Source organism: Hippopotamus amphibius, chromosome 4 (genome assembly GCF_030028045.1).
Source record: "Hippopotamus amphibius kiboko isolate mHipAmp2 chromosome 4, mHipAmp2.hap2, whole genome shotgun sequence".
NCBI lineage: Eukaryota > Metazoa > Chordata > Mammalia > Artiodactyla > Hippopotamidae > Hippopotamus > Hippopotamus amphibius.
Genome location: NC_080189.1, coordinates 51,729,446 through 51,754,647, shown reverse-complemented (window position 1 = coordinate 51,754,647; position 25,202 = coordinate 51,729,446). Strand labels below are relative to the sequence as shown.

General features: G+C 41.5%; 1 protein-coding gene across 1 annotated transcript; it reads right to left on the bottom strand.

The window, feature by feature from the left end:
- Positions 1-21,284: 21,284 nt before the first annotated feature.
- On the bottom strand, positions 21,285-24,525 carry NPVF (neuropeptide VF precursor). The gene is made up of 3 exons (XM_057733522.1): positions 24,391-24,525; positions 22,822-23,216; positions 21,285-21,336 (listed from the first exon to the last, which is right to left on the bottom strand). The coding sequence occupies exons 1-3, from the start codon at positions 24,523-24,525 to the stop codon at positions 21,285-21,287; spliced, it is 582 nt and encodes a 193-aa protein (XP_057589505.1).
- Between the last annotated feature and the right edge of the window lie 677 nt (positions 24,526-25,202).

Sequence of the window (25,202 nt, the reverse complement as noted above, 5' to 3'; positions counted from 1 at the left end):
GCTTCTTGGCTAAAAAGGCACAATCTGGAAAAAGAAAGGGAGGGCGCACTTGGTTAAGGAGTCAACTATCTTGGTTGCTATCACACTGACCCTCCCTGCCGTTACGACCCAGGCAGGCAGGAAACAAGCTTTGTACTGCTAAATTCTTTAACCCAAGGCTGCATAGAAATCCTTGCTCAGGAAGAGCCCTATCTGTGGATCCTCGGTGTCCTGTCAAGAAAACTCATGGAATTCCCCTCACCCTGGTCTTTCTACAAAGCAGGGAGCCTCATCATCCCACAGAATCAATAGCTGTGCTTCGAAAGCCTTCAGGGATTCTGAACGAGAAGTTCTTTGCATGGGCGGTGCAGCATGAGCGGGACCCCAAAGTGAGAATCCGCTGGGGCTTAGAGGGCAAAGACAAAGATGCGCCGTGGCTAGGACGGCGGAGGCCTAGCCTCCAGGGCCATCAGCGCCCCTAAGGAGCGGTGCCTCGGGGGTTGGGACGCACCTGGGACATCAGTCTGGGAGCCGTGGGAGACCGCTCCTCCCCTTCCCCTCCCCAGAGCTGGCGGGCCTCTGCGGGGCGTGGAATTCCGCCGTCGTCCGCACCTGCGGCCCGGGGGAGCTTGCGCGCAGGTGCGGGTCAAGGAGAGAGAGGGACCGCAGGCAGGCCAGGGGTGGGGTTGAGGGTGCCTGTGACGGCGACTGTGACCGTGGCACTAGGTAATGCATTCTTGCGGGGCGGCGGGCAGGGGGCGGCGGTTGCCTCTTAGAAGTTTCGGGAGAAGTCCGCCCACGGGCTCTGCGACCCGTAAGCAGTGGAAGCGTAACGGCAGGCGGGGAAAGAGGAGTAGACTCCCCGCCCGGCGGCGAAACGGGCTCTTCCGCTGCTCCAGGCCCTCGGCCCCGCCCCCGGCGCCTTCCGCCGGCCGCGTCGCACGCGTTCTCCTGGCCCGCTGGTGCTAACGCTGCTCCTGGCTGGGGAGTTCTCTCCTGTGGAGGGCCGGAAGATTCTGGTGGGGAGAGAGCCTCCAACACATCCGTGTTCCGTACCGCCACCCTCCAGTGGGGAACAGTGCGGCCTGATCGAGGGTGGCTCCCGCAGGACTCGGCAAGCGCAGCCCCTGGATTGCGCCTGGCAGAGCCGTGGCTTTTCCTCGCCTGGGTGGGTGAGGACGGGGCAGAAGAGCAGCTGGCCTGCGGTTGCCGGCCCAACCCCCAAAGACCTTGCCCCGCTTACATTACCTGTTACCACCACCATCCCTCCCACCCCCCAGATCCTCCCCAAAGAAACGAATGTGAACCACGTTTCTGCACCTAGAAGACCATGAGTTTCTGTGATGGCTGAGAACAGGGCCCCTGAGGGGGACCGGGATGTGGGAAGGTTACCTTCTGGGGAGAGGCTGGAACAGAGCCTGTGCGGACATAGGAAATGGTGGGGGCAAGAGTGACCGCATCTGATAAGGGAGGTGTAATAGAGCCGTTCTCTGCCTGTTTAACAGCTTTGTAATCAACCCACCAGGGGCTATTCATTTTGTGCTGTGCTTTCTAGGAGAGTGTCAGCTGACGTGAGGGGAAGAAAAGGTGTGTTAGGGTAGGCAAGGTGCTAATTTTGTATTCCTGGTCTTTTTCTTAGTCCCTGCACCCCTTCCCGACTCCTATAATTATCAGCCACTAAGCCTGGAAGGGTAGATTTTTCTGGAGCCAGAGTTGTGGATTAGGTGAAGTTTGACTCTTTGACCCCTTTAACATATATTTTCAAAAATTTCTCTTAGAAGACCACCCTAACATTTTTGCCTTTTTGCTGCTCCAGTGTTTTCAGGCTCCCTCTTGAAATTATCTTGCCTCAGCTCATTTTATGTACCTAGTCTTCCAGTACTTTCCATACTCCACCTTTTCCCATGCTTGACCTTCATCCAGTGTCCTCATGGCTTGATTCTTCCTGGGAGGTAATAACTGAGTGTAATAGGTTTAATCAGGGATATCTGATGAAGCTGTGTCACTAGCCACGTGTTGCTGTGTATGTGGATGGTTGTGCTGTCGGGGAAGTTGAGGCAACTCCAGGTTGATTGACCAGGATATGCGGTGATAGCCTCCAGGTTCTAGTGGGCTTGAATTTTTATTTTAGGTCAAATGAATTTAAAGGGTAGGAAAATGTAATTATTTTTACGTTTGTTATTTTCAAGTAAAATTTACAGGCAAGAAAAAATTTGTTGCCAGGTGTTTGTGAAACAGTTGTTCTCTTTGGAAATGCTTCTCTATCTGAAAGATTCTCAGGGATGTCAGGATTGGATCCATTTGTTTGACCAACACTCCTTAATCTAGGCTTTTAGGATTTAACTCACACTGTTGCAGCCAGCAGGTGATGTCTGTGTGACCCCCAACAACACATAGGTGTGCTCCTACCCAGGTGTGCTCAAAATGATTGGCACTTTAGATACATCATGGCCACGGGTGGGGTCAGTAAGCTCAAATCCCCTTTCTACTTCTCCTGCTATGTTGACCTCTCTCTCGCTACCTCATTTACTTTGATGTATTTCTTGTTTGCTTTTTGCATCACTAGTAATCCTTCCAGCAGGGAAGGTGAAATTTGGAAATGAAACAAAGAGTATGCATAGAATATTGTGTCTGAATTGACAAAAATTCCAAGCTACTAAAGCTAGACCTTTAACCTTCACGAAGAGAATATGCAGGAAATATGTAAAGCATGGATTATACTCTATAACCTTTTTAAAGGATGTTGTAGAGATCTTTAACCAAGTGGCATTTGAAATGAACAAAATAAGGTTTTGAGGGACTTAGTACTTCTTGGCAGATACAAATTTTTTTGGGCTTTTTTCCCAGTTTTATGGATGTAATTGACAGAGAGCGCTGTATAAGTTTATGGTGTACAGCATGATGACTTCATATACATATTATGAAAATGAATAAAGGAAAACCTCATTCGAGATGGAGTTGGGGAGCCCTAAGGGGGAGCTTTCACACAGATACCACTCATCACAGCTTACTTTATGTATCCCAGCCAGAAGAAGATTAATTTACAGCAGAAAGAAGGAAGATTTTCTTCTGGCCTAGAAATAGCCCAGCCAATGAGAAACTGCTACAACCCTGAAATCTCTCTCCTCCAGTGAACTTTTAAACAAACAGCCCCTCCCAACTTCCTATTTTCCTCTATAAAAGAACAGCCCTTCCTTCTCCAGGCTATAGTTTGCCATAGTTTCCATGGCCCAAATTGCAGTTCATGTGCTAGTCCCAAATAAACCTGATTTTGCTGGCGAAATGGTTACCTTTTTATTTTAAAGGCTAACATTACTTGGTGTCAGGAGGGGGATGCGTGAAAAAGAGGAGCCTCTGAGGAACTAATGATCCCTGGAATCATGCACAGTACCCACCTGATCCCCTTGTGCTTTCCACCTCCTCTCGGTTTGGTAAGTCTCCTCTCAGATTCAGGCTCCCTCCTTTTTTTTTTTTTTTTTTTTAAGCTCTTTATTGGAATATAATTGCTTTACACTCTTGTACCAGTTTTTGAGGTATGCCAAAGTGAATCAGCTGTATTTATACATATATATATCCCCATATCCCCTCCCTCCTGCGACTCCCTCCTACCCTCCCTGTCCTGGCCCTCTAAGGCATCACCCATCATCGAGTTGATCTTTTGTTATACAGCAACTTCCCACTGGCTATCTGTTTTACAGTTGGTAGTGTAAATATGTCTATGCTATTCTCTCACTTTGTCCCAGCTTCCCCTTCACCTCCCCCCCCACCCCAACCCCATGTCCTCCAGTCCATTCTCTGCATCTGCATCCTTATTCTTGCCCTGTCACTGGGTTCATCAGTACCCTTTTTTTTTTTTTTTAGATTCCATATATATGTAGCTTCCTCCTTTTGATTGAGCTCTCCAACTTTATTTGGGATCTGTGTTTGTGAAGGCATTGCCCTTTTGGTGAGTACTCGTTTGTTTTCTGAACACCGCCCCCCCTCCCCCTTTTTTGTAAACAAAGACTGCCTGTGTTTCACTGACTTTTTCTTTTTTTAAAAAAAAAATATATATTTATTTATTTTTGGCTGTGCCATGTCTTAGTTGGGTCACATGAGATGTTCGTTGCAGCATGTGGACTCTTAGTTGTGGCGTGCCTGTGGGATCTAGTTCCCTGATCAGGGATCAAACCTGGGTCCCCTGCATTGGGAGTGTGGAGTCTTACCCGCTGGACCACCAGGGAAGACCTGAACCTCTGGCTTTGAAGTATGGGATCCCAATTCTCTAAATTCTCTCAAGAGAATCTTCCTTCTGGGACCATGGCTGATTTTATGTTCAAAAGCTATGGTCTGTTTATTTTGAACATTTTTCACTAAATGGACCAACTTAACCAAAATTAACTTAGAACTCCAGTGGTCACTTTTGGGAACTTTTGACCGCTTCAAACTTGTTTTTCTCAGAACTAAATGGAAGACAATGGCTCTAAAATTAAACTGAATAGGATGTGTATTTTAATTGGTACCTGGAAGCTTCCAAATGCACTCTAAAATCACCTCTTTACAAAATATCATTTGTAAATTAACCAAGGCAAACAATTTCAAAAACTGAAACAGGCTTATGAGGCCTCTTTTGCTCCTCCTCTGTTCTGTCTTCAGCACCATATTCCTCTCTTCTTTCTGCACCAGCCCCACCTCCTCTATACCTTCTTTTCCTCATTCTAATCCTCTCACTGAACTTCCCTTTTTCTCTGATCCACTCCCTGCCTCCCCGTCTCTTGAACCTATTAAAACCTGCCCCTTTAAAATCAGACCCTCTGAGGATCCAAATGCTAAACCCTTAATTTCTTATGTTCCCTGGACTAAAGCTGAACTGAGTCATAGTCAAAGATTTTTCTCAGAGTAACTGAGGATCCCCACAGGTTTGCTGAGGAATTTAATATAGTCATGCAAACTTTTGGTTTCTGGTTTCCGTTACTTATATCAGCTAGTTCACAGGCTTGTTGGTAAAGGCCAGGCCCAACACTGGATGAAAACTACTCATTGGGATGGTCCCAAGAGCTGGAGACAAACTCTTGCTGTTGCTGTTTTATCATGTGATCAGGCTCAGGGAATCACTAGGTAACTCCATTTGGCAATTCCTAGGGCTTTCCCAAAGCCAGTCGATTGGAATAAAGTTCAGGCTTGTACCCAGAAGCCCAGGGAGCCTGTGCATGACCATCATAGCTGGCTCTAAATTGTCTTTAAAGAATCTTCTGCTCTTCCTTTGAATGTTGAATCCACTTGGGTAGGCTTTAACTCTGATTATTAATGAACTGAACCAGGATCGTTTTCTTCCAGTTGAAAGGACCAGAATGGAATGTGAAACTATATCCATTCCAGATTTAGTTAATTTAACAAACTACCTTACCCACACCCTAGATATGCAACTAAAAGGAAGACCACAGAAATTCTCAATTTTCAGCTCCAACAATGGAGGCTTATAAACAAAAACAAAACCCTCCCAGTCTTTGCCATTATTGCAAAAAGACAGGACATCAGAAGAAAGACTTATAAGCGTAAGCACTCCAGGTACTTTCAGCCCTCTAAGCAGCCTTTCCAGTGCCCTTCTAACTCCCAATGATGGGACTGTGAGGAATTACAGGTTTTTCCTCTCAATTTTCCCCCTTAATTGGCTTGGAGAAACTACTCCCCAGATTAGAAATGAATCTCTCTGTGTCCTTATTGACACTGGAGCTACACACTGTTGGTGCTCAACCGCACTGATATTAAATAGCCCCTACCTTGGAGTACTGAAATGGTTCAAATACTGGAGATCTCAAATGAATCTCAACAAGTTTCTGTTACTAAGCCCATCCCATTTTGTTTAAGCCCTCTAAGAGATAATCACCCTTTCCTCCTTAGTTCCTCTGCCCCTGTTCATTTATTGGGCCAAGATTTCTTAGATTTGAGAACAGCCAAAATAGCTGACTGGGTGAATCAATTGACCCTTTGACGTTTTTGATTTGCTCTGTCTCTGGTAGCACTAAGCTAATTCTAAGGACACTAATCATTTGTTCCTAATGGATCAGCAACCACCCTCCTTATGGGCAAAATCTTCAGCTGATATTGGCAGAATCCACAGTGCCTCTCCTATTAGGATCCAAATAGATCCCTCAAAGCCTCTCTCCAGAATCAATTAATACTCTAAATAAAGAGGCCCTCCATAGCATTAAGCTGACAGTAGAAGACTATAAGACCTAGGGCTTCGTGATTTTCTGTACTAGGTCCTGCAACATCCCTATTTTACCTACAAAGACACCCAGTGGCGGAGGGTGGAGATTTGTCCAAAACTTCTGAGTCATAAACAGTGCTGTCTTCCCATGGCACCCTGTTGTTCCTAATCCCCATATTTTACTAGCCTCCATCCCCATTGAAAGCAAATTTTTTACCATGATTAGTTTATGTAGCGTCTTCTTTAGCATCCCTTTGAATAAAGCTAGTCAGTATCTATTTGTATTTATTTGAGAAAGACAACAATATACCTGGACGTTAATACCATAGGGTTTTACTGAGCGTTGTTCTTACTTCTCACAAACCTTAAAAACTGATTTAGATAATATAAACGTTCCTAGAAATTGTTTTATTGCAATATGTAGACTTGCTTCTCTGCTCCCCTTCTCAGGTCTCCTCACAGGAAGACAGCATCCACCTATTAAAGCTTTTAGCCCCAAAGGGATATAACCTTTCTAAGGAAAAACTGCAGTTTGTTATTTCAGGCACCTGATCTCAGAACAAGGGCTGCACCTTGATCGAGATAGGCTTCATGGCATCTTGAACTTACCAAAACCCCAAAGTTTTGGTCAACTACAAGGTTTTCTTGGCTGGCTATTAAGGGAACAGAATTCTGAGCGTTTCTCTCATGACCCAGCTTTTATATGCCTTACTAAGGAATACCAAACCTGACCCTCTTACTTGGGAAAATCAGGATGACTTAGCTTTTAATACCTTAAGGGAAAGCTTGATAAATCCCTCTGTCTTGGGATACCCTAATCATCAACTTTGCTACTCCCTCTCCATATGTGAGAGGGAGGGAAACACTCTTGGAGTACTGACCCCCAGACGTGAGGATCACCATTGCCCCATAGGGTACTGCAGTCAGCAGGTAGACTCTGTGGCATGTGGATACCCCCATGGGTTCATGAAAACCTGATGGGGTTCCTAGAGGTAAAATCCACAGAAGATAAAATCCACGTACACTGCAGCCTCAAGAAGTTTTTCAGTCTTATGCTAATCCACACTCAGCTTCCAGAAATTCATCAAAATTATTACAAGTATTACCACCAGTTTATGGCTCCAATAGCTTTTGCTCCAGGTAAGCAGATCTCAGCTGTAGTTTTTTGTATTTATTGTATCTTCAGGTTTTAGGGTGATGGTTTTCCCTGTGACCTCAGTTCTCTGATGGGTCCAAGAAAAGTCATTTGTATTCAGTTCAGACTTTTTCTTGTAAGGACAGGAGTGACAACTTCCTTTTTTTTTTTTTTAAATAAATTTATTTCTTTACTTACTGGCTGCGTTGGGTCTTCATTGACCACTTGTGGTGGCTTCTCCTGTTGTGGAGCACGGGCTCTAGGCACACGGGCTTCAGTAGTTGCAGCTTGAGGGGTCTAGAGCACAGGCTCAGTAGTTGCTCCGAGGCATGTGGGATCTTCCCGGACCAGGGATCGAACCCATGTCTGCTGCATTGGCAGGTGGATTCTTAACCACTGCACCACCAGGGAAGAGCAGTGACAACTTCTAAGGTCTTTACATGTCAGAGTTGAAACTAGAAGCCTAATTTATTTTAGAACATCTTGACCATAGTTAATTTTATACTCCTTGGCTCTAATTTATGAGTCATTTCTGCATCTGCCTTATAGACTACTTTGTCTCTTATTAGGTACTTTTTTTTTCTTCTTTGTATGTCTAAAAGTTTTATTGTCCTATGGACATATTGATAATAAACTGTAAAAGCTTTGGATTATGTTATAACCTCTAAAGAATATTGGGTTTTATTCTTGTAGGTACATTATCAGCATATTACCTTAATTTTGTTGAGGCTTGGTTTTAGAGTTTGTTAGGGTATTTTCCAGTTTTACCCCCACTCCTAGAGGATGGCCTTTTAAAACAGGGTCTCCACTGAATGGCCGGAATGTTTACCAAAGTCTGTCCCCTCCAGCTGGCCATGAAGTCCAGTGTCTTGTCAGCACAGTTCAATGCCCAGAATCTCTGTTCAGCTCTCATGCTTCTAGCAGCTATTCTCTTCTAGGCCTCCTAGAATCTTGGTACGTGTTTGAGGACCCCCCCCCCCCAATCTGCCCCATGTTCTGAGTCCAAGATCTGTGGGTTTCTCTTGAGCTTCCAGGATTTGACAACCCCTACTTTTTCCTTTGCTTCCCCAGCCCTAGGGGTGTTAATCTGCTTACTGTCTTTTTTTTTTTTTTTTTTTTAAAGTCTCCTTTAGCTTGTTCAGGCTCTAATATCTGTGTAATCAATTTACTATATTAAATTCCCTCTACTGAAATGCCTAGCTTGATTTCTGTTTTCCTAACTATACATATCATCCCATGCGTAGTTAGAAAAGAAAAAAATGTTGAAAAGTAAGGAACAGAATGAGATCTAAAGCACCATATCACTTATTTAAACACAGGTAGCAAAACTGATGTAATCGAGATGGTGACATTGGTCATTCCCAACATGAATTTCCTTCACAAGGAGCTCAACTAGTGCACGTATCCATAGATGAGGCACCATTGTGAAGATACCAGAACCTGGGGGTGAGGCTGAAGCACCTCTGTGTCCACAGAGACTGAGAAGAATTGTATTAGAAGGGTAAGAGGGGCAGCTACACTCTGACCACGTTGCCCCTCCCTGGCTGGCACACCGAAGGGACCCCGCGACAGAGCACCACCTCCGGCCCAAAACTCCTTGACATTGGTCTTGGAAATAATTTTTTGGATAACACCAAAAGTATAGGCAACAAAAGCAAAAATAAGTGGTACTACATCAAACTAAAAAGCTTCTACACAGCAAAAGAAATGATCAACAAAAGGAAAAGGCAACCTATGGAACAGGAGAAAATGTTTGCAAACAACATATCTGATAAGCGGTTAATAGCCAGTGTATATAAAGAACTCATACAACTCAATAGCAATAAAAATAATCTGATTTAAAAATTGACCAGGTACTGGAATAGACACTTTTTCCAAAAAAGATATTCAAGGTACATGAAATGGTGCTCAACATCACAAATTGTCAGAGAAGTGCAAATTAAAACCAAAATGAGATATCAGCTTACACCAGCTGAAATGGCTGTTATCAAAAATACAAGAGATAATAAGTGTTACTGAGGATGTAGAGAAAAGGGAACCCTTGTGCACTTTGGTGAGAATGTAAATTGGTACACTACGGAAAACAGTATGGAGGTTCTCCAAAAAATTAAAAACAGAACTACCATATGATACAGCGTTTTCACTTCTGAGTGTGTATGTATCCAAGGAACTGAAATCACTTTCTTGAAGAGATCTCTGTATCCTATGTTCATTGCAGCAGTATTTACAGTTGCTAAGAGAGGGAAACAACCTAAGTGTCCATTGATTGATGAATGGATAAAGAAAATGTGGTGTATATATATAAAATGGAATTAGTAAAAAGAATTTAAGCATCAACTCTTGTGTGTATTTTAGTTACACACATATCTCTTTATCAATATATACTATAAATATGTACACAACTCCTACACATATTGGTGTTAAAATATGCACATTAAAATGAGACGTTTTACAAACTTATGGTTATCAAAGGGGAAGGGGGAAGAGGGATAAATCAGGAGATAGGGATTGACATATATACACTACTATGTATAAAATAGGTAACTAATAAGGACCTACCGTAGAGCACAGGGAACTCTACTCATTATTCGGTAATAACCTATATGGGAAAAGAATCTGAAAAAGAATGGATATATATATGTATAACTGATTCACTTTGCTGTACACCTGCAACTAACAGCATTGTAAATCAACTATACTCCAATAAAAATTTTTTTAAAAAGAGACCTTTTACATGTTTGTATATGCTTCTTACCAAGTTTCTTCCCTTTTTACCCATTCATTTATTCCATAAATATTAATTGAACACCTACTTTGTGTCCAGCACAGGGGATTCAAAGTTGAAAATGTCTGCTCCCTAATTTCAAAAAAACTCTCCTATTCAGTAAACCGTTGGCTTCCAGTGTAGGGTGAACCATCATCAAGATGGCACAAGATGATCCAATACAGCAGGGAAAAGTATATATTTTTATCCCAACATTTATAATGTCTGTTTTTTTTTATTTTTTATACTGGACTCTCTTAATTCAGTGATACAGTAAAGGAAGGGTATGAGGAAATAGGCTCTCAAATATTTTTCAAGGGAGTACAAGTTGGTACAATATATGAGGAAGGCAATTTACCAGCATCTATCAGAATTATGACTGTAGCATTTTGGCCTAGGAATTCCTCTTCTAGGAATTTTTTCTACATGCACGCACACATAAGGCTTGAGAATATACACAATTGGGCTCTAATGCACACAGAGGTTATTCAGTGTAACATCGTATGTAATAGGAAAAGATTTGACATAAATGTTCACCAAATAAATTATGTTATTTTCATGCAATGGGTTACCAGGCAGCCACTAAAAAGAATGATGATACTTTTTATACGTTGTCTTGTAACAACCTTTGAGATATATTGTAAGGGAAAAAAAAAATCAAAGTACTGAACAGTTGAGTATGCTACCATTTGCATAGCAAGTGAAAGAAATGTTTTCTTGTAAATTATGTGTATATATGCATATATATATAAACATTTCTTATATATGCCTACTACTTCTAGAAATATGTGCAAGAACCTGGCCACATTGGTTGACTTTGAGAAGGGGAACTGACAGCTGGACCTCAGTGAAGGGAGGGAGGTGTTTCTTTTGTTTTGTTTAATATTTATTTATTTAGGCTGCGCCAGGTCTTCGTTGTGGCACGCAGGATCTTCACTGAGGCATGCAGGGATCTTTTAGTTGCGGCATGCATGCGGGATCTAGTTCCCTGATCAGGAATTGAACTTGGGTCCCCTGCATTGGTAGTGTGGAGTCTTACCCACTGGACCACCAGGGAAGTCCTGGGGAGGTGTTTCAACAGATGCCTTTTTTTGCAGCTTTTGAATTTTGAACCACAGTACCTATTTGTTGCATATTAGGTTTTCTGGAAGCAGATGCTGAGTTGGAGTTTGCGGTACAAGCTGTTTATTAAAGATCAATGCCTGTGGAAGGAAGGAAAGGAAGCAGGATTAGGCATAGGGACACGTCTGGCTGTGATAGGAGCCTGACAGAACCTTGGCTAACCTTCCAGGGAGCTCTGGAGCCCTGGTGGCCTCTCAGAGCAGTCCTGGGTTGGGTGGAAAAGGTCTTTTTACGCCTGCCTTCGTCTGGCATTGATGTCCCTGATCTGGGAAGGGCATTATGGCGGGGCCAGGTGGCTAGCTCTCTGCAGCTGTCAGTCCCTGATGGATCTGACAGCGAGGGCAGCAAATCTTATTTTGATTGGGAGTGTGTCTCAGTAATGACATTACTTTTCCTACCCGCTACACTTTGCGAGAATTTGAATGAATATAAAATCCCAACTTGTGAAAGAGAAAAAGTCATTTTCAGATGAATAAGCCTTTAAACAATGTACCTGCCAAGCTCCTCTTTCTACCTGTTTAAGTCAATTTTACCCACTGGTCTTTGAATTCTAAGGCAATTTCAACGGATGCAAGTAGTATAATCATGGTTTTTTGGTCTGTTTTAGACATTTGAACCCATGTAGAAAAAATCCTAAGCATATTGAAAGGGGTGGATGTAGTTGGGGCTTGGGACATTAGTTTTTCATCCAACTGGGACACTTTTGAGAGTGAAAAGGGTGACTATTAATAATTCCACTGGGATAATAGGCATAAATCAGAACTGTCCCTGGAAAACTGGGATGCAGTCAACCTAACTATAAGCCTTGCGGAATTCTTTTGACTTTTTAAATTTGTGCATGTATTTCTTTGCTAAACATAAAATTAATCTTAAAAGAAGATTGATAAGGTTTTGGAAGTCAGTTATTACAACTTCACACATGCGGAAATGACATCGGTAATATTCATTTTTGATATTCCTATTTGATGTATATAACCATTCAGTCTCTGCTCAAACACAATTCCATGGCTCACGTGAGTCAGATCTATTACTGGGCAGCTGTAATTGTTAGAAGCTTTTTTCAAAACTGCCAGTTTGTAACTTTTACCAATAGGTAATAATACAGAAGACTTTCCCTCTGTGACTAGTCCTGGTTTTAGACGTGCACCACTTTCATTAGTCCGAAAGAAGTGACCCCTCTCCCCTGCCCCTCCTCGGCTTTTCTGCACCACTGTGCTTGTTTATTAGTATTCGAGTGAACAGTGCCCACAGACCTGGAAAGTGGGGAGAGCAGGTTTGCTTAGGCTAAGAAACAAGACTTCAGAAATGATTTAGTGTCTTGGGTAAGGTCAGGAATAACCCTACAAGGTAAAAGCCTTATCAGGTTTGATTGGCAAGTGAAAGGCTCATGCATCAGAGAAATCACTGACTTCAGTGATGTATAACCCCTGGCTCCATGCCTGCTCCATTCTTCTATCAGCTGCCACCATGGCCCGCCTGCTGTCCTGTGATGTAGGACGTGGCCAAGACTGACAGAGAGAGAAGGTTGAAGGGGCAGTTGTTAAAATGTCAGCCACACAGACTGAAGTCCAAGTGGCTTAATTCACCATGATACGTTTTAATTAATGAGAGTAAAAAAGTGAAGAGGTTGTGGTTTCTAATCAAAGAAAGTAATGCTTTAGTTACTGAAATGCAAATGGCTTAATTGGGAGGGACAAAAATTAATAGAAATAGTTAACAAAAATTAATGAGGTCAAAAAGATATATTAAGAGGAAACTTAAAGCATCTTTGTTACAATTAGATCTGCAGTTGGTTTATGGTAAAAGAAAGTACATATAGAAATTAAAAAGAAATGTAAATATTTTAGCATATGATCAATTTATGACTTCAGTTAATATTTCAATTTTATGATAAATACAACCTTTGCATTCCGTTGTAGACATTTTAATGTAGAAAGAATCTTGCTGATTCTTAATGGGTACTGTCTGTTTTGTGTAAGTGTCCTGCCTTTCCTTAAAGATGTTCTGATTCCCTGATGCTAATAATCCTTAACTCACACCTAGACTCAGACTGCAAAAATGTTTACTTTTGCCTACTATAAACTGTTGAATTGAGGTGATTGTGCATTAGTTTAAAATTTTAAAGTTTTAAATTTGTGTGTATTGTACAATAGAAAACAAGAGGCTCTTGAAGACTTTTTGTGGTGGTGGTGGTGGTCATTTTGGTCTAAGAATTTAAAATTAGTTATGTACAAATGCGGAGCATTTTCTGCCCTCTAGTGGTTAAAAATAACTTTGCAATATGGGTTACAATTCAGTGCTTTAAATTGCAAGGGAAAAGCTATGTGATATTTTAAAAGCGGTTTGAAAATTATGTAGGTGCCTTGCCGTAGCTAATTAGTATTGCTGCATATTTTAAGAAAGTGAAACAATAGTTTTATGCTTTATTAACCACAGTATACAGATGCCTGGAAATCTGGCAAGTGGTAAAATAAATTTTGAGATAATTTTTCTTCAGGATTAAAGTAATATTTCTCTATCTCTACAAAGAGAGTATTAATTCCACATTAATCTCATTATAATATTATTCCAGTCTTCATTCTAATAGTGATTTTCCTGTTTGACTCCTTTCATACTTTAGTTCCTATACATAGGAAGAGAATAATGGGTGATAATACTTCCCATTTCCTAAGCTACCAATAGGATAATATGTATTACCTTTGCATTATATTGTGAGAGGAAAACTTCATGATATATGAAAAGCAGAAAAGGGCTTTTAGGAAGAATGTGATAGAGCTCCGAAGTTCAAAGAGAAGTGCAGTAACATAGTACGTGAATGGCTGTTGTCTGTTCTCCATTTCTCAGGGAAATTAAACTAATCAAATGCTTCATTTTCATTACTGTTCTGAAATAAATGTGTTCTCATATCTGACTGCTAATAGAAGCTTTTGCTGTCCCAGGTATTTCTAAAGCACTAGCTTCTGCCCCAGGTGAATACAAAATAGTATGAACGAATGAGATGATAAAATAGTTCATGGAGAAAAAAGGATTAGCAACAATTACGTGCTTTCAAAATAAGCATCAAGGAAACATAGGAAACATTTAATATTCTGGTGATAAATCTAATATTCTTAAATTTAAGCTTGTCAGGATCAGAGCATTTCTAAAAAGCATCAACCTTGTTTCAGAGACATTTTCTGGTAGGCAAAATAATGTTAGTGCTTTGGGTATGGTTATTTAAATATTAATAGTGTAAATATAATTACAGAATAGTACCAGAGTATGTAAAAGGCAAGTGAAATGGATTTAATGCAACTGAATTGTACACTAAACAATGGTTAAAATGGTAAATTTTATGTTATGTATATTTTATCACAGCAAAATAGAATACATAGAAAAAGGCAAATGAGATCTCCCTGATTTTTTAATATTAATACTTCACAGTGCATAAAATGTGCAACGTCTACTAAACATTTTAGGAACTCAAGGCCACTGAATAAGTAGTGAGTTAAAATAAACATTGAGTATAATGTTCACCAGATAATGTTTTCCTAATTCAGTCTGACTCCAGACAGCAAAGTGATTATATTTTCCACAGGGCTTTCAGTAACAAACATCAACCTGTGAGAGGCAGGGAAAGGCTGCAGTACCCGAGTGCTCTCGCAATTCATGTCTGCGGGCTGCGACAGGCTTACTGGGGATTTACTTTAATGCCTTTATTGCTTTGTCCCACTTCATTAATGGGATTGGTAAGAGACTGCACACAACCCAGGGAGCGAGAGACCTATCCAGGCAGAAGCGTACTCACTGATGTCTTTCTTCTGCTCCACTTGCCACTGAATGTGTATTTCAGTGGCTCTCCTGACTGGTGCAGTTATCCCACTGAAGCAGAAACTGGTAGTTGAGATTCATCATCAACAATAGCACTTTGTTTGCTGGAGGAAAAGAAATCATTAATTGCTTCTTTAGAGTCTAAGTTAAAAATGTTACAGTGTTTCTTCTGTGATGTTTTTACCCTTTGTGGTCATTCATTACTAATAAGGTAGACACCTCCTTACCTGCTCTTAAGGTAGATACCTTAAGGAACAAACGGCTAGGTTGAAGTCGTGCAGGAATCTAAGGTCTTTTTTTTTTCTCTCTTCCTTTCTTCCTCCCTCGCTCCTTCCCTACTTCCCTTTCTTTCTTCCTTCCTTCTTTCTAAAATCTGTACATAATGTTTTAAACATTGAGACTTACTTCCTGGGCTCCAGTGCACTCATATTTTCTTTTTAAAGCTTCATTCAACAAATGTTTGCTGAATTTGAGGGCTGAATGGGAGGTGGTGGATGGGATGGTGGGTAGGATAGTGGATGGAGGAGGAAGAGTATAAACTTTGAAGTGAAACAGACCTCAGTCGCGCCCATTTGTTAGCTCCCATTTCTCCAGAATGTTCTTTGTGAGCTCAGTTCTCATGTGTAAAAATGTACATCACAGGAATAGTTAAAACAGCATTAAATGTTAAAACAGAGTTATCCTAACCATCAATCGTCACTATTATTATTTAGCTGGGGATGAGAGGCAAGGAAGATTAGGACAATCTAGTGCAGGGGTTCCTAATTAGGGATGATTTTGCCCCGAAAGAAACATTTGGCAATGTCTGGAGACGTTTTCAGTTGCCCCGTTTGCAGGGTGGCATCTAGTGGGTAGAGGCTATAGGTACTGATAACCGTCCTATGGTGCACGGGGCAGCCCCCACAACAAAGAATTATCCAGCCCCAAATGGCCATAGTGTTGACCTTGGCCTCGTGAAGGAACAAAATTAAAATATGCTATATGTTTCATATAACAGGGAAGTGAGCTTGAGGAGAGGCTGAGCAGACCCTTCTGATTGCCTATCCAATATCCATGCTCTTTTTTTCTATCATAATAGTGGTTGAGGCAGTGTGCCCAAAGGAGAAACTGTATTTCTCAGCTTCCCTTGCAGATTGGGGTGGCCAGGGACATGAAAGAGGAAGTTGTTGGATGGGGCCCTTTGGAAAAAGAGCACCGCTGTGCTTTGCCCCTTTGTTTTTGCTGCGAGATGGCCTGGTGGGAGCCTTTTCCTTAGGATGATGGAGCAGAAAGATTACAGGAGTCTGGATTCTTGATGACTGAAATTACCACACCAGCCCAGAACTGCTTCCTTCCAGACGTTGTTATGTGTGGGGAAAAAAAAGCCTCTCTTGGTTAAAGCAATGTTATTTAGGTTTTCTGTTATATGTAGTTGCATCCAAACTTGACTAAGGTCTTGAAGGATTTTGATAGGTATAGAAGGGGCCTTCAAGCTGAAGGAATTAGCACAACTAAAGGCAGAGAAAGGTGAAAGTACATGTTTCTAGGGAATAACAGGTAGTTTGGTATGCTTATTAAATAATACGATAAGTTGCACAGGAAGAGCAACACTTAATGTTTGCAGGAAAATCTTTAGGGAAAAAAATGAAAAAGAAGAAACACACATGAAGTAAGTAGAAGCCAAAGCTTTCCCCTTTCTTTACTATTTCATTTTGTTGGTCACACCTAGGTGAACATTGACCGTTCATTTTTCTCACTGAGAAATTGGTCCCAGAGCCAGTACATTTTTTTCCCTTTTGTATTTCTCAAGGTCATTGTCATAGTATGATGTATGAAATGTAGACCTGAGATCACATGGAAGTTCCCTTCCCTGAAAATCATTGACGTATAGCCTGTGTCATCCCCATCTTTCCCCTGAAGCCCCATACTGCGCTCACCTTTACAGGCTGGCTGAGGTTAGGTTAGGGCCAATCCAAAGGGAATTTCCTTGAGGAAGTGAAGTGTTGGAAGAGAGGAGCGGGGTGGAGAATGAAATATTCGGGGGGAGGTACCTGGGAGAGCACAGTGAGGAGAGGAGCACAATTACCATCTTGCTTCTCTTTTTCTGCTACTATAAAAAGCCAGTATTTGGAGGAAGGTCAGGCTAAGCCCCTTGAGTGATTCTGATTGTTTTGGCATTATGTTCTCAGCACTAAAACGGCCAATCAGTTAACAATATTCATTTATAAAATGGAATTAGATATTGATTTAAAATAATTCTATAAATAAAAATCTTCTGTGGCAGTAATTCTTAAACTTTATGGGATCGCAAACTCCACTGAGAATTTACTTTAGAACTCTGAACTCTTCCCCCAGAAAAATGTACTATATGCGTAATGATGCAGAGACAATGTCATTTTTAGCAGCTGTAAGCATTCCTTACAAGTAGAGATCCATCGTTGTTGCAAAGGATGTCAAAAGTGAAGTTTTAATCAAAACACCAAAATCTGACAGATGTAAAATTCTGAAGCCAGATCACTATGTGCAGACTTTTTGAAGGGAGTGATTGGAAAGTGGTTCCGCTAAGTCCTCAATTTTCTCACCCACTTGGAGACCCTGAACGGATAATATTTGGGTTTATGAAGAGATTTCTTTGGAGAGCATTGTTACCCTGCTGTGAATGCCCCCACCCATGCCCACATGCTGGGGATTACTGAGACCATTACTCTTCAGCAGGGAGGGGCTTCCATACGATGAGGAAATGTGTCCCATGTGGTCGAGAGAAACAAAAAATTGGTGCTCAGCTCCAGGTCAAAAAGCTAAAGGGTCCGGGGCAATAAGATAGAAGAGGCATGTTGGGATCACAGCCAGTGTGGAGGGCGAGCTGTGGGTAATCAGGTATGAACTGCAGGAAGCAGAGATGTGCAGTAGCTGTTTTGAGTCCTATTCAAGAGGACCCCTGGAAGACCATGTCCCAGGGCGAGGGCTGAGGCCAACTGTGCTGGGCGGTACCATCTTCTGGGTCCTGAGAGTGAATCCATCCACCCTGGCAAGAACTGTCCTATATCCCCTTGCCTCTCATCTCAAATTCTCTTCCACCCCAGAAGAGTCCAGCAAAGCCGGAGAGTGAGGAAACAGTTGAGGTTGGAAAAGAGAACAGAAGTCGATCTCATTCCTGCCCCAACTCAGACCTCACATGGGAAGAGTTGAACATGAGTGAATGAGTGTAGATTGAAATGTTGATTACAGTGGAATTGAGACTGTGCATTTTGACTTAAGCCAAAGAACGACTAAGAGCATCAGGGAAGTTCATGGCCTGTGGCCAAGTTTCCATCCATGGCCAGGGGAAGATTTCTGCACATCCCCTTCCCCATCCTTTACATTTTAAAGGGGGTAGTGGGCCACACAAAAAAATTGCATTTTGAGTACATTTCGTGAGTTGTGCAGTTATATTTTTTACCCACTGTGGGGTTTGAGTAGACCTCTCAGGCCTGTGTGACAGGCTAGCCCTTGGGTTTCATGTAGAAAATGAAAGCTGCTCTGATTAATCAATGGGGGGGGGGGCACTGGATATTGGGAGAGTAGGCACAGGAGCCAGCAGGGCTGAGGTGGGGGAAGCAGGCCAGGCTATATAATTTGTGGGGCCCAATGCAAAATAAAAAATGCAGGACTCCTTGTTCAAAATTATTAAGACCTTCAGGACAGTGACAGTAAAGCATGTAACCAAATGTGGGGCCTTGTGCACCTGCATGGGTCACAGGCACATAAAGCCACCCTGGGGAGCATCAGAGGACAGAAGAGGAGAGACCCTGCTCGTGGTCCAGGTAAAGAGACACTGGGAAGAAGAAACTTGTCTAGTCAAGACTTTTTCAGTGAAATGACGTGCAATGTGATCTCTTCCTTGAGATCCCACAAATCCTCAGAGAGATCGCAAACTTCTTTATGCGAATGGATTTCTTGTAGCAGCTGGTGAAGGGGGTGGCCAGTGGCTAAAACAGAGTGAGATACCTGGGTAAGCGGACAGCGGACACCTGGTTATTCACCTAACATTTTCCATAAGTTTCAAAGGTTTAGGTAAGGAACCTACGTTCTATGACAAGAAATTTCCTTGTGTCATGTAGTATCCAGGGAACGAGTGGCCTTTTTGTTTATTTATTAGTGCAGCAGGATGTTGCATGCTTTCACTTTGCTCAGGATGGGCCCCTGGGGACCAAATCTGGAAGTACAGAGGCTCTAAATACTTGACGTTATAATGGAAACCATGGATGGTGGGGGCCAGACACCGCTTCAGGGTTTACGAACAGATGGCAGAACCACATCGGCCCCTGCCTTGGCCCACACCCCTCCCAGGGATGTAGAAGAGGTTGACTGAGGGGGGCTGCTGCAGCTGCCCCTCCCCCCACAACCAAGCAAGAGAAGTTCCTAGAAAATCGCTCATGTAGAGTGGGATCATGAAGCGGGTGCTGGCCGTTCATGTCTGATGGGTGGTTTGTATAGGCAGTAGGCGTGCTGATCTGCCGCTGCCCCTCTTAAGCAGGCAGAGGGGCTGGAGACAAATGGGGGGCGGTGGTGGGGCAGCCGCCGAGCAGCTTGAGTCCTGCCTTGGCGTGACGAGGACATCTGCCTTTGCTATGAATCAAGTGGGTGCTGAGAAGGTAGCTGTCTTCAGCCTTTCTTTCCAGCAATAAGAGGCCATGGGGAGTACAGATGAGATGAGGGTAGTTGGAAGAGATCGAGGAGCAGCCGGCTCTCTTAGGTCACTGACCTGGGCAGTGTGACGTTCCCTGAGTGCTTCCCAAAGAACTCACTTGTAGAAGTAGCAGCATTATACAGAGAGGATGAGACAGGGACTCTTGATTCCCCATCCCCACCCTGCCCATCCCCCTCCCTTACCCACCCAACACCCTAGAGAAGATAGGAGAGGAGACTGTTTTCCAGAGGCCTACTGCTTTCCCTCCCACCACCCTATCTTGGGGATGAGAAAGGGGAGGAAGAGAGAAAGAGCAGCCTTGCCCCTTTCCCACTTCACGTCCTTCCAGCCCCCAGCCCTGCCAGCAATGGGGGAGGGGAAAGTTTGCTTTGGATATGAGGTTGCCATCTTCAGCTGGACTTGACTGAGTTTTTTAATATCAAGAAATGATGAGGTTGGGAGGGTGGAAGGGAGGCTCAAGAGGGAGGGGATATGGGGATATACGTATAAATGTAGGGGATTCACTTTGTTGTACAGCAGAAACTAATACAACATTGTAAAGCAATTATACTCCAATAAAGATGTATTAAGAAAAAAAAAAGAAGAAAGCTTTAGAGTCTGTCTAGGGTATCATTAAGGGATATCTGCCCAGCAGGGAAAGGAGATTCAACATAGCCCAGCTGGGGGCAGGATGGGAGAGAATTAACACCATTTCTGGTTTGCACCCTAAGGAATTAAGATTGCTCAATAAACTGATTAATATCTGATTAAGGACTTCTTATTCTATGACTAAACTTGAATCACTGTGCCTTCATGTAGTGGTGTACTGTGTTTATAAATTGTGAGTTTTAAGAGTGATTAGATTTTCTCTACAAATCAAAAACTTAAATGAAGAGAAAAGATACGCACCAGAAGGTACATTTCCAGATATAGATAGAAGAGACAGTTAAAGAGGTATGTAATAATTGCCTTTTTCTTTTATCTCTGTTTTTAAAAAAATTTTCAATCTATCATGGATTCACTAATGATGCAATGGAAAAATAGATGTATAAAAATATTTGTAAATGATTTATTATTCATGTTCATTTATTTGTTAAACATGTTATTCTGTTAAGTTATTTAATATTCATCATAGAATTTGCCAGGCTACCCCTCTATTTAATTTTTACTTAAGTGTAACTGTGTTCATGGGGTAGTGATGTGGCTTAAATCAGTCTCTCTTTCTCCTCTTTTCCCTGTTACCCCTCCCCATTGCTTCTTTTTTTTTTTTTTTTGGCCACGCCATGTGGCATATGGGATCTTAGTTCCCCGACCAGGGATCGAACCCGTGCCCCCTGCATTGGAAGCGTGGAGTCTTAACCACTGGACCGCCGGAGAAGTCCCTCCCCGTTGCTTCTTAAGTATAGGCAATGCTCTTTTTATTTAGATAAAATTATTTCATCTTTACATTATGATATTCTTTACTTTTTTTTTTAAACATTTAAGGTATGAGTTGTACTGAGAAGGAAAAGCTGCTGTGAATGATCATCTATTAAAAGAGGGCGGTGACTTCACCCCTTGTTGTCTCCAGCATAGAGTTGTTTGCAGATTACAGGCCACAGCTTTACGTCTTCTTTAGGGACAGGCTCCAGATCCCTTATTTTTCTTGTTTCAATTCTGCATCATTTATGTTCTTGAATCCCAGCCTCCTAAAATGTAAGCAGTGCAGAGTATTCTCCCCCATCACAACAATCGCATGTGAAAGCATATACAAGTGCAGGCCATGATCCTCACTGCCTAACTATACTTGAGTTGAACTGTGTTTTACTTGAAATAAGTGAGACGTTGGTGACACCCGGAATTTGCCATGGGCACTGAGGATGACCACGTTACCACTGACTCATCCCCCCCATTGCCACCCCACTCCCAGCATCTGATGAGTTGCCAAACTCTATCTGTGTCATATCCCAGGACCTCAGCAGAAACATCAGTGGTTCTCCTTTTCCTGAGGAACAATATGCAGAATATTTTACGTGGCTCTGAATATCTGCACCCTCTGCTGTTACCCCACCCTTCTCATCTTCTTTCCTCTTCTCGTGAAACTGAGCCCCAGCTCTTCTTGGCTCACCTTGCTTTAGTACCTTTGTTCATACTCCTGTGTTTGCCTGAAAATATCCTCTCTCCTCCCTCTAGTCTCTGAATGTTCAAAATAGAGCCACCATTCAAAGTCCAACTCAATGAAACATCCCTGGATTCCCACATGGAGAAACATTCTTTTTCTTTTTTTTGAACCTCTGCAGGTCCTTATTAGTGCCTCTCATATCATTTCATTTATCCTATCAACTATCGAGGGCTTACTACCTCCAAAGAGTTCTAGGCACTGGCAATATGGCAATGGACAAAAATTATGGGATTTATAGAACTGAAATTCTAGTAAATGGGATGGACCCTAAATATATAATATGTCAGGAGAGGATAAGTACCATGCTAAAAAATAAATCAGGAGTGCTCTGAGAAGATCTCGCTGATAAGATATCACAACTTGCCTCCTTATTTCCTTCAGGTCTTAACTAAAGTGTCAGGTTGAATTTTATACAAAACTTTTTTTAACATATGCTCTGTACTAGAAAATAATAGGTAGGTAGCTTATTAAATTTTTGAACCTCTTGTAGCTTGCACTCTGATTTGTACTAGTAGATATTCAATAAATACATATCAATATAAAGAATGATTATCATAATAGGAATTATTTATAAAGTGAGATCCTGGAAAAAGAAATTTTGATTTAAAGTTGAGGAAGAAGATCTTCTAAATTTGAGATGGTGTCCTTTGTACTTGCAGACAACTCCCTCATGCCGACCTTTTATGTTAGAGAGGTCAAATGTTGGACAATAGGCATGAATTCCCGACTCTGTCATCGCCTGTTACTACCTAGGGTGTGGCTGTGCACTAATGAGTGGGATGCCCATATGTGGCTTAGGGGAAGTCAGCTCATTACTTTATACCTATAGTCATGTTGATAACTGACCTTCTATAGCTCTCAACTTACAGGTGTTTATTTCCCTGTGCCTTTTCCTTTTTCTTCTAAGAAACTTTCTTAGAAACTTCTTTTGAAAACATGTAAACCTTTTTAAAGTTTCTGGATTAGCTCTACATAACTGCTTATGCATTTTAATTGGTGTTCAAGTATTTACCTTTGGTTCTTTTGGTCAGGATTCTGGATTTCTTGGGGCTGGCAGGTCAGAGCGTAAAGTAACCCATTGGCAGATGGTGACTGGAGCAAATCACTCAGCGTCTTGGTGACACTTTTGGCTACTGTTGTTCTCCCAAACCTTTGAGGCAGATTAGGAACACGTCTCGAGATGTTGTCTTCTCTGTTTCTTCCAAATCTCAGAGGCGGCTTGGGCATTGCCCCAGTGCTTCTTTCTTCTGCCATGGTCCTCCCAAATCGCAGTGGCAGGTTGGCTGCTGGGGGTGGCATTTTGTTGACTGCAGGTGTACTCATCTTAATGACGTTTTTGGGACCCCAACCTTTTAATTCTTCAAAATTGAGACTTCTTTCTTTTTCCCAGCCTAGATCTCCTCTAGGCTGTAATTAGAAATAACCATTAAAATAACTTATTATTGTTATAAGCAATAGATTTGAACCTCAAATAAGTTAAATCCAGACTTTAATCTGTGGAATTGTTAAAGCTATAAACAAAGTTTGTGTTTTCATGTGCAGAATTTTTAAAATAAATAATTTGTATTAAGCTTCTTAAAGCAATCTAGTTTCTTCGTCCCTGGACTATTGTAAGACAGCTATAAAATATTAATAAAATATATACAGTGAATGCAGCAATGTGTTCGAGCAGTAAGAATATAATGAAGTATTGAAATGAGGCAAAAGTTTATTTTAAGCAGCTATTCTTCAGTGTTTGATTCATGTTGTTTATGAAGTATTTCATATGTTTTTATATTTTGCTTTTAGAGACACCTCCCGCTGCCTCTCCATGTCTCTTGTTTCCCCTCTCTTTAAAAGACAAAGTGGTGGGCACATGAAAGCAGAGATGCTAGCCAGGTTTTGGGGTACAGTTGCAGGAGGCTTCTTTTTTACCTGCTCATATTCAGAGTTCCACTCTAAAAGCATTTCTCAAGAAACTGATTGTATTTTTATGTTAATAGTAAATTACATTAGTAAAACACTGCTTGGTTTGTGGGTTACTACACCACTACTCTACCAGCTTTAGAGGAACCATTTAAAGTACATCAAATATTTAATTTGTTTTACCATCAATGTTTGTCCACATGAAGATTTTCACATAACTGTTTTCTGATTGTAAAAAGTAATACCTACTCATTTCAGCAAATTTGGAGATTATATAAAGGCATAGAGAAGCAAATAAAAATAATATGGAATTCCACCATCTAGGGATAAACATTTTTTGCTTAGCTATAGAAAGACAATTCAAATGTCCAGCTGAAATGTATCCCGTACTTATTTCTGCAACCATTTATTACAACTGTGCAGTTCTGAGTCAATTGAAAATTATTAATGTGCCTTACACTTGCTAAGTATCATACTCTGCGCTGAAATGGTCACGAGAGGCCAGGCTGTGTGCTGTTGTGCTACAAAATACAAGTTATAGCAGTACACCATGAGAAGGCTGAAGTGTGACAAAAAACAAAACACAACCTATGCCTTACTCTTTACAAAGCATTAGACCCGGGACAAATATTCAATAGTTAATGCTAGTCATGTTAGATGGAGTTCAAAAACTTACCTTAGAATGTTTGTCATAATTCTTTTTGCTGTGCAGATTCGGCATGATTGATTCATCTGTACAGAAGATGTTTGATGTTAACCTTGAAATGGCTAAAGTCAATAAAATGAATCGTTTTGATGAAATAATTTCCATTTTGACCAAAATCTAGAATTAAGTTTATATGTGCAGGCTGATGTCTACAAGAAGGAAAACTGTGGTCTTTTTATACTGTCTAAAAACAAAGTTCGCTTTCACAGCGAAATCAATCCCACGTGTTTCAAGCACCAACATTAATTAGTGTTTAACTGAAATATATATGTAAGGAATGTGGGCAATTCATTCTAGGAAGACAGCAACATTTCTGCTTGCAAATTCATTAACTTTGAAAATAAATTCTCTTCATTATGAAGGAGCATTTAATTAGATAAGTTTGGGGCCATCGTCATTAGGATTCTAAACAAACAGAATGCTTCATTTCTCTGAGCTCAAACAAGAAGTATTTTGTTTTTGGTGTTTGCGTCAATCCTTGGGAGAAGGAGAAAAGTCTTCAATACATGCTAGCTATGTTACATTTTTTTTTTATTCACACAAAAGAGTTAGGCATAGTATTTTCAAAATGTCAGACAAAATTACTAGTGTGAAAAGAATTCCAAGTCACATAAGACCCAAATAAAATGCCATTAATTAACTTTTTGTAAAATGCTATTTGGTTATTAAAAAGCTTCAGGAGTAAATGCCAGCTGTAATGTGAAGGGTGTGCGTAAGACCCAGCCATAGGCATTCTGACAAACTGGCTGTCTCAGGAGAAGCTGGAGGCAGCTCAAGGCCTT

Excerpts from the sequence above, each read along its gene's own strand:
- NPVF (XM_057733522.1), bottom strand. The coding sequence starts at position 24,525 with ATGGAAATTATTTCATCAAAACGATTCATTTTATTGACTTTAGCCATT. Across the intron at positions 23,217-24,390 it reads ATTATGACAAACATTCTAAG|CCTAGAGGAGATCTAGGCTG; the intron begins GTAAGTTTTTGA and ends TTCTAATTACAG. Across the intron at positions 21,337-22,821 it reads CCTGACCAAAAGAACCAAAG|GAGGCTGGGATTCAAGAACA; the intron begins GTAAATACTTGA and ends CTTACATTTTAG.